The following is a 9,412-nucleotide window of genomic DNA, read 5'->3' on the forward strand; positions in this document are numbered from 1 at the left end:
ACACAGCCTCTCCTGGGACACATCTCCCTCTAAGGAGACACTCAGCTCTGGCCCCACACTGACCACAAATTCTGCCTCCTAGCCTCCCTCCTCTTCAGCCAACTGGTTTTGGGACTATGCTCTTGGATTCTATTTACTGGAGTTCCTGCTCTGGATCAGGTAGGAATGCAAGTGTCTCTTTTCCCAGCACCTGCCATATACTGTTGCAGATGTGGTCCATTAGAAGAACAACATCCTACTTAGTTGTGCAAACTGGGTCTGTCTCCCGGGTCCAGAGCAGGGGTTTTCAACCCTGGGGAGCTTTTTAAAAAATACCAGTGCCCAAGCCTCACTCCCTGGCTCACAGGTGATGTGAAGCTTCGTATTGTCCTGTTTCTTACCTCCTTCGCAGCCTGAAGTCTGTGCCCAGGCTCAGGCCCCATGTCAGCCACCAAACATGTAACTATGAGTGACGGGGAAGGTTTTATGGGGCCTTGAGTGGTGACTCTGTACCCAGCCAAGACGTGGAATGGCATCAGATAAAGACTTTTGAAATGTTTCATACATGTAAATAATATAGGCAACACAAATTTAAAATATAAAGAATAATATAGTAAGCACCCACACCTTGTTGTTGCTACCATATTAAGAAGTGAGACAACACTAGTAAAATTGGAGTCCTCTTGGTGGAACTCCCAGATCACAGTGTCTCCCCCAAAAGGTAAACCACCACCCCAAACGTTATGCTTATCATTCTCTTGCTGTTATTGATACTGTAGTTTTCTGAATCCTGAAATTAAAAATTGGTAATGCAGCTTTGATGGTGATATTTTTCCACGTTGATAGGAATAGCTGTAATTATTCATTTTTCACTGTATGCATTTACCACAATGTATTTACCCATGCTCTTGTTGATGGATATTTGGGTTGTTTCCAGGAATTTTTTTGTCCGTTACAAACAACGTTCCTGTGAGCATTCTGCAAAATCGCTTCTGATGTCTTGAGTATATAATCATGAGTGGAATTCCTGGGTCACCAAGTATAAGCATCTTTAGTTTTATAAGATCAAGTTGTTCTCCTAAGTAGTAATACCAAGTTAACTGCCAAGCACTGTAAGATTCTCCGTCCTCCATAAGCTGTACAGAATTAGACCTGTCAGGCTTTTAAATTTTTGTGTGCTATGTGTTCAATGGTACCTCATTATGGTTTTTAATTCTTTTTTCCCTGATTATTAATAAGGTTGCCCAGCTTTTCAGTTTATTGATCTTTCAGATTTCTCTTCTGTGAGGTGCCCATTTATGTATTTTGGTCTTTTAAAAAATTGGGTTTTTTTTCTTAGTGTTTTGTACAGCTTTATTTACATGTATTTTGAGCACCAGTCCTTTGCTGGTTATGTGTGTTGCATCACCTTCTCCCTGTTGGTGTCCTATCTTTCACTTTCATGGTGTTTCATGATGTGTAGATGTATTTAATTTTATCAAATGTAGCCATCTAGTCTTTTATCTTGGGGACTTTGGTGTCTTTTTAAAGACGGTGAGCCCAGCCTAGAGGCCGTGAGATCGGGGGTGAGAGTGGAAAATGCCCAGCCAGCTTCTCTCCCCTTCCATCACAGCAGCCTGGCAGCTTTATGTGCTTGTGTCTGTGGAGTCCGGGCCCAGGGAGCATCCAAATAAATTGGGCTCTAAATCACAGTTGGCACATCCCAGCCAGGGCGGAGGCTCCAAGGGAGCTCCGTGACCTCTGAGCACAGCACATGTGCCCCCCTTTTCGTGCCTTCTGGAAGCTGCATCCACCCAGCCTCATGCCCTGCAGCTCTGGGCCTCTCGCTGAACTACGTGCCCAAGGATGCGGGAATGAAAACTAACATGATGGATCGGGTACCTGGTGACTTAATGGCTGCTTTGCGACCATACTCAGTGTAGCCTCAGGAGGGCAGGGATGCTGTCTGTCCTGTCACTGTCAGTCCTCAGAGCCCCAAAGAACGCCTGGCACCTAGAGGAGGCTCATAGTATTTGCGGAGGAAATGCTCATGAAAAGTTGGCCCCTGTCCTTGAGGCGTTCAGTAGCGGTCAACCATAGGGGTGATGGTGTTGGCCCTGGCCGACCAGGACAGAGAGACAGGCTTTCTCGGGAACAGATCCCTGGAGGGTCAGCCAGGACCAGGGCCAAGCTCAGCTCCTGTGCTGAGAACAGCCCTGTGCCCTGGGGCCGGTGGGAGCTGCCCCATGGCCATGCTGGCCTGGGACACCAGAGAGCATCTGCCTTGAGAGAGACTGCGTTCTCCTCCCCTTCCAACCCTTGCAGCATGTACCCTTCCTCCCCACCCCCTGAAGCATTTACCCTTCCTCACCCCCCGACCCCACCCCTGCAGCGTGTACCCTTCACCCTCCCAACCCCTGCAGGAGAAGGAGAAGCAAGGAGAAGGCTGATTTTGCTTTCTTGGCTTCCCAACACTTCTACAGTGAATATTTATTTCTTTTATAAAGACTAAAAACTTAACTTTGGGCTTCCCTGGTGGCACAGTGGTTGGGAGTCCGCCTGCCGATGCAGGGGACGCGGGTTCGTGCCCCGGTCCGGGAAGATCCCACGTGCCGCGGAGCGGCTGGGCCCGTGAGCCATGGCCGCTGAGCCTGCGTGTCTGGAGCCTGTGCTCCACAACGAGAGAGGCCGCGACAGTGAGAGGCCCGCGTACCGCAAAAAAAAATAATTAATTAATTAATTAACTTTAATCTCTGTGTGTGTGTGTGTGTAAGTATACATTTGGAAGAATGTGACTTGGTGAATGAGTTTCCCAGAGCCGAAAGCCAGGTGACAGCTCCTTTGTGGCCCAAGAAGCGCAGAGCCTTCCCTTTGCAATTCCTAGGGCAGCTCATTTCCAAACACAGGAATCCATAAGCCCAGCCCCCATGCTAGGCCACTGCCCCCCACTGGCCACTTACAACAATCAAGCCCTCCCAGGATGGCCAGGTGTGGAAGGAGGGTGAATTACTACGGTCCTTATGTAAATTAAACTGGCATCAGCCTGCTGAAATTAAAACTCTGCCTGCCCTTTGCCCCAACGATCTAGTAAGGATATACGTACAAAGACCTCTGTTATGGTGTGGCATGTAGTGGTACTACACCGAAAATGACAGGTTTTGGCGAGGATGTGCAGAAATTGGACCCTTGTGCACTGTTGGTGGGAATGTAAAATGGTGCGGCCGCTAGGGAAAACAGTATGGAGGTTTCTCAAAAACTTAAAAATAGAATTTCCAGATGACCCAGCGATTCCACTTCTGAGTATATATCAGAAAGAACTGAAAGCACGTTTTCGAAGAGATATGTGCACACTTGTGTTCACATCAGCATTATTACAACAGCCAAAAGGTGGAAGCACCCCAGGTATCCGATGGATGACTGGATAAACCAAATGGGGTATGTCCATACACCGGAATACTATCCAGCCTTAAAAAGGAAGGCAATCCGGACACATGCTACAATGTGAATGAATCTTGAAAACATTATGCTAAGTGAAATAAGCCAGACACATGAAAGGACAAATATTGTGTGATTCCACTTTCTGAGGCACCCAGAGTAGTCAAATTCATCGAGACAGGAAGTAGAATGGGGGTTGCCAGGGGCTGGAGGGAGGGTGCAGTGGGGAGCTGTTGTTTAGTGGGGACGGAGCTTCAGCTTTGCAAGGCTCTGGAGATGCACCACACAGCGATGTGAATATACTTAACACTACTGAGCTGTACACTTAAACAATGGTTAAGATGGTAAATTTTATGTTACGTGTTTTTTTTTCTTTAATCACAGTTTGGGTTTTTCACCAAACCCAAACCCTGAAAATAACCTAGTCATTAAAGGAGAAGAGAGGGATAAAATGTGAGATAAAATCCATAACTGGATCATGGGGCAGCCATGGAGAGAGTGATAGAGGGCGATATTCACATTCCCTGGAGGGATTTCCAGGCTGTAGGTAAGCGTACATGGCAGAGTATGTGAAGAAGGAAGTCCTGGTTTGTAAAGGGCTCAGCGCAGCGCCCAGCAAACAGCCGGCACTCACTCACTGCTGGATAATACGATGATCACAGGCCCCTCTGCCCTGCCCCCCCAGCACCTTCCTGCCAGGCCTCGTGGGCTGGATCAACCGCTTTTTCTTCTGGCTCCTGTTCAATGGGAAGAAGGAAAACTGCAACCGCAGCCACAAGATCTTCACCTACGAGTGCCGCTTCAAGCAACATGTGCAGGACTGGGCCATCCCCAGGTAGGGGCTGCGTGGGCCAGCCTGCAGGCGGGTCAGCAACAAACAGGTCCCCTTGGGTCCTCCCCACAGGCCTAGCACGTACACTGCCAACCAGGCTCCCCGATCTACCTGTTATTAGTGGGGGGCAAACTGGAGGCTCTGAATCCCCATCCGGTGCCCTTGCACCATTGTGACTCTCAGGGAAACCAGCCAGGGGATCCCCTCTGCTTTCCCCATCAGCTCCTCTCCAGCCATGAGGCCAGGTAACAGCAGGCTTGGGCTTGAAGCATAGTGTTTCCTGGCCAGCATCTGGTTTTTCTGAAAGGCTGTCCCCTGTGTTGTCCCTCGGTCAGCAGAGTCCATGCAGCAGGCTGGGGGCCGGTACTCTGCATCTCAGTCCCGAGGGACACGCCCCCTCGGGACTGAGGCTAGGTCTGTAGCCCAGATCACTGCGGCTTTCTCTCTGAATTGTCCCTCTTTGTCCCTCTCCAAGAAAAGAGGGGCAGGGGTGGTTGGTGCCCAGGGCTTAAGGGACGCCTCTGTTGCCATGTTCAGGGGCTGAGGCCATCATCACTCCCTTGGGGCAGGACTATTAGAAAAAGTAGGAGTCTTGGGATCAGAGTGACCTGACTCTGTCTGAAGAAGAGGAGGCCGGGGCATGGGACAGCTGTGGCCAGACACCCAAGGGGAGCCCCCGATTGGGTGGGGGCCCTGGGATCTGAGCTGGGAGCATTCGGTAGGTCTCCTCTTCTGTGAGGAGGACTTTGAGAGCAGCCACAAGGAAGGGGCCTCCTGGGGACCGGGATTCCCGAGGCCCCCCAAGGCTGGGAAGCCGTGCAGAGCCTCCTGGGAGCTCAGGAGGCCCCTTCCTGAGGTCTGGGTTCCATCTGCCTGGGCCGAGTGCAGAGAGAAGACCAAGGAGGCCCTGCTGGAGCTGAAGGCCATGCTGGAGACGCACCCCAAGGTGGTGGCCCATTACCCCGTGGAGGTGCGCTTCACCCGGGGGGACGACATCCTGCTGAGCCCCTGCTTCCAGCGCGACAGCTGCTACATGAACATCATCATGTACAGGTGACCAGCTCGCGGAGGGGGCAGGGTCAGGCTGGGCTCCCTCCCCCCACCCTGCCCCCCTGCTTCGAAGGGACCCCTCTCCTTCCCCAGCTTTCAAGGCCGGTTCAAATGCCACCTTCTCCCAGGAGACCTCCCTCATCCTGGTCGCAGAAAATCGTCTTTCTCTCCTTTGAGTTCCTACAACCACCCTTTCTAGCCTGTTATGTTAATGAAGTCATTAATATTAATGATATGCAATATTAATGTTCATGTTAATATGCATAGCTACTTGTGAGGCTGATATTACTGAATGACGAGTCTATGCTATCTCATGTGCCTGCCCTAGTCAGTGATTCTGAGAGCCTGCAACTGTGTCGAGAAGGATTCTGAGGCCAGGTTTCAGTTCAGCCAGAAAGAGAATCAGGCCTGGATGCATTTGCCCATCTTAACCGGCTCCACCAGGCCCTGTGCCGATACCTTAAGCTCACGACTGCATCATCTTTTTCCTGATTAGTTGCACAGTAATCTCTTGTATGAGGCTTACGGACATGCACGGTTTAAGAAGCTCCTCTTTTCTAAAACTTCCTGCCTAACACGTGTCTTCCTTCCTTCCCATCCCCCATTGATAATAGCCCTTCTCTGACTTTGCAAAAGACAAATATACTCTCTCCCAGCCTGAATCTTACTAGGCTGTATTTCTCCAGCATGTAAAAACCCCCAACCTCAAGGGATCCCAAGGGACAATTCAAGAAGGCGCTGTCCTGGCGGGAGTCCCCGAAGCCAGAAAAGAGTTTCTGAAACACGTACTGAATGAGAGGCGACTTATTTCATGTAGCGACAAACTTGCAGCCAGGCTCATCCACATCTGTCTGTCTGTCTATCTTATCCCTACCTGTGCATGCAAATTCAGAAGTGAGAAAGCTGCCAGGGGGCTGCATCATAACATTTGAATTTTTTAAAGCTCTGACTTCGATTTTTTCCATCAGTAAATCTGACTTTGCAGGACTGACCAACTAGGTTATATGGCCATGCTTTCCATACGTCAATGAGGGGATTGTGATATAAATATTTATAAGATTTGTGTGTGTGTATATATATATATATATATATATATATATATATATATATCCTTAAAGTAATCTTTACATTAATTTTTTTAATTTACATTTTAAAATATTTAGATTTAAAATTGAAATCTTCCAGCTACATGAGTATATAAATATACATACATATATATGTGTGAATGTGTGTGTGTGTATGTATATATAGATATATACATACACACACACACAAATCTTTAAAATTATTTAAACTCATGACAACTTTCAGTGGCCAGTTAAGAAATATGCAAGAGGGTGTAAACCTTTTCCAGATCCTTCTGTGCAGAAGCCCTCAAGGTGCTGTCCATGTGCTGAGGGCAGAGGCAAGTGCTGGGCCCAGCACAGGCAAGGCGCCCGCTAACGGTGGGACCATGCAAAGCAGGGACAGGGCCTCACCTCCTTCTGCCTCCTCCCCAGGCCCTACGGCAAGGACGTGCCACGGCTGGACTACTGGCTGGCCTACGAGACCATCATGAAGAAGGTGGGGGGCAGGCCCCACTGGGCCAAGGTAGGATGCTTCATGGCGGGTGTCAGCTGGGCAGCTGCTGGGAGCCGGGGCTGCCACCAGAGGGCGCCTCTCCTCCCTGTTGCCCTGCCTCCCCAAGGTTCAGACGTGGGGAAACTGGGGCTGAGCAAGTGACCGGAAGGAGGGCCTCCACGACCCTAACCAGACCCATCTTCCCTCCGCCTTCATCTTCCAACAGCCCGGTGACTGTAATTCTCTCAGAGTTTTCAGAAGACTTCCTCACCTTTCATTTTATTTAATTCTCATAGTAACCCTACGGGCAGGATAAGGCAGTGGGTCCATTTAACAGACAGGAAACTAGGGGTCTCTCAGAGGTGACGGGACTTACTTACTAATTAGCAGTTGAACTGGGGCCAGAGCCCTCTCCACTGACACACTGCCGGGTGGCAAAGGGAACGGGACGTTTAATGCTGCATTTTAACACCTTCCTTCTTTACTTTCCAAGAACTTCCTCCCTCCTCTTTGGGTCTCTGCATTATAGGTGCATGTGAATGCATGCGTGCATGTATGTGCTTGTGTGTGCCTGGAAGCGGGGTGTCACACATGCAGGCATCCAGACGTGGGTGCCTGTTTGCAGCCCCGCTGAAATGCCCGTTCCAGGGGACGAGGCCTGTTGTACCTGGTTGCTTCCTCAGGCCCACAACTGCACCCGGAAGGACTTTGAGAAAATGTATCCTGCCTTTTCGAAGTTCTGTGCCATCCGAGAAAAGCTGGACCCCTCGGGGATGTTCCTGAACGCATATCTGGAGAAGGTGTTCTACTGAAGCACAAACAGAAAACAAGTCGAGCCCACCCCATCCCATCCCCCAGGCCCACTTCCCACGAGGTTGAAGGCAAAGTGTCCCTCCGGCCTGATGGGGAACAGACCTCTTCCCCCAGGCACTCTGCCACGGTGCCCACAGCTGCTCTGACCCAGAGTGAGGCGCCTGGATCTGGGCAGCCCCCATATCCCTCATCCTCACGGGAGCCCCATGAAAGGAAGTGCACCAAATCCCCACTTACCTCCTCATCCGCATCCTTTGAGCCCAAGCCTGCAATCACCACATCCTGTCTCCCAGAAGACAGAGAAGCCCCCAGATGTTCTGTGCCTAGAAGGTCAGGATTCAGCCTTTCACAGGTTCCACCTGCTGGTTGGGTGTCCGGAGCTCCAGGGATCTCCCGCCTACCCTTGCAGGGAGGGGTCCCCCTGGCATGTGTTTGGGCACAGAGGTCGTGTGTGCTGTGCTCGGCTTTCTTTCACTCTCGAGGGTCTTTCAGATGCTCCGGTGCGTGCCCCCTGCCCTGGGACTGCCCTCTTCCAGAGGGTCCACCTGTCCATCTGACCTCCCATAGCTCGACCTACAGTGTGTCTATTCCAGGGGATGTTTGGGGAGTGGGACTCTCCTTGCCTTCTTTTTAATAAAGGCCAAGAGTTCATTCACTCTCTGTTCCCTCCTCTTCATCTCCAAGGTAATCCTTCGGGAGCAGGAGGCTCTCTGATTCCCCGGCTGCCCTCCAGAGGTAACGGGTCTTGGACTTGCCTAGAAAATGCTCTTCACATTCCTTCCGCAAACTTAGTTTCAAGCTGCCTCTGACCTACCACACTTTGTGGCTATTCTTTCACCAAGCTTTTGTTGAACACCTACAAGGTGCCAAGTGCTTTGGGGGAATTAAAAGGACCTTAAGGGGCTTCCCTGGTGGCGCAGTGGTTGAGAGTCTGCCTGCCGATGCAGGGGACGCGGGTTCATGCCCTGGTCCTAGAGGATGCCGTGGAGCGGCTGGGCCCGTGAGCCATGGCCGCTGAGCCTGCGCGTCCGGAGCCTGTGCTCCGCAACAGGAGAGGCCACGGCAGTGAGAGGCCTGCATACCGCAAAAATAAAAGAATCCACCTGCCAATGCAGGGGACACAGGTTTGAGCCCTGGTTCAGGAAGATCCCACGTGCCTCGGAGCAACTGAGCCCATGAGCCACAACTACTGAGCCCAAGTGCCACAATTACTGAAGCCCGCGCGTCTAGAGCCCGTGCTCACAACAAGAGAAGCTACCGCAGTGGGAAGCCCACGCACCACATCAAAGAGTAGCGCCCGCTCACTGCAACTAAAAGAAAGCCCGTGCGCAGCAACAAGGACCCAGTGCAGACAAAAATTAAATAAATAAATTTATTTTTTTAAAAAAGAACCTTAAGACAGGTTCCTGGCATCCAGAAATGTATATTTTAATCATATGTTTCATAAGAGGTTAATACGCAGACTATATAAGAACTCAACAACACAAAAACAACTGATCAAAAATGGACAAAGGACTTGAATACACATTTCTCCAAAGAGGATATACAAATGATCAGTAAGCACATGAAAAGATGCTCACATCACTAATCACTAGGGAAATGAAAATGAAATCACCATGAGATATCACTTGACACCCATTAGGATCACTATTATCAAAACAATAATAAGAACAGAAAATAACAAGTGTTGTCGAGGACATGGAGAAATTGGAATCCTTGTGCATTGCTGGTGGAAATGTAATAAAATGGCGCTGCCGTGGAAAA

General features: G+C 50.1%; 1 protein-coding gene across 5 annotated transcripts in view; it reads left to right on the forward strand.

Moving 5' to 3' along the window:
• The window catches only part of EPHX2 (epoxide hydrolase 2), a 102,816-nt gene extending 93,404 nt beyond the window's left edge, over positions 1-9,412 (forward strand). For 3 of the 5 annotated variants that reach the window (XM_067039947.1, XM_067039948.1, XM_067039949.1), the window contains 5 exons: positions 83-159; positions 4,079-4,228; positions 5,114-5,278; positions 6,775-6,865; positions 7,484-9,412. In XM_067039947.1, the coding sequence (XP_066896048.1) occupies positions 83-159; positions 4,079-4,228; positions 5,114-5,278; positions 6,775-6,865; positions 7,484-7,618 (618 nt within the window). In that variant the 3' untranslated portion in view covers positions 7,619-9,412. Of the gene's footprint in view, positions 1-82; positions 160-4,078; positions 4,229-5,113; positions 5,279-6,774; positions 6,866-7,460 lie in introns of all 5 variants that reach the window. The other 2 variants (XM_059071606.2, XM_059071607.2) reach the window with 2 other exon arrangements.

The sequence above is a fragment of the Kogia breviceps genome, chromosome 8 (assembly GCF_026419965.1).
Source record: "Kogia breviceps isolate mKogBre1 chromosome 8, mKogBre1 haplotype 1, whole genome shotgun sequence".
In the NCBI taxonomy this organism is placed as follows: domain Eukaryota; kingdom Metazoa; phylum Chordata; class Mammalia; order Artiodactyla; family Physeteridae; genus Kogia; species Kogia breviceps.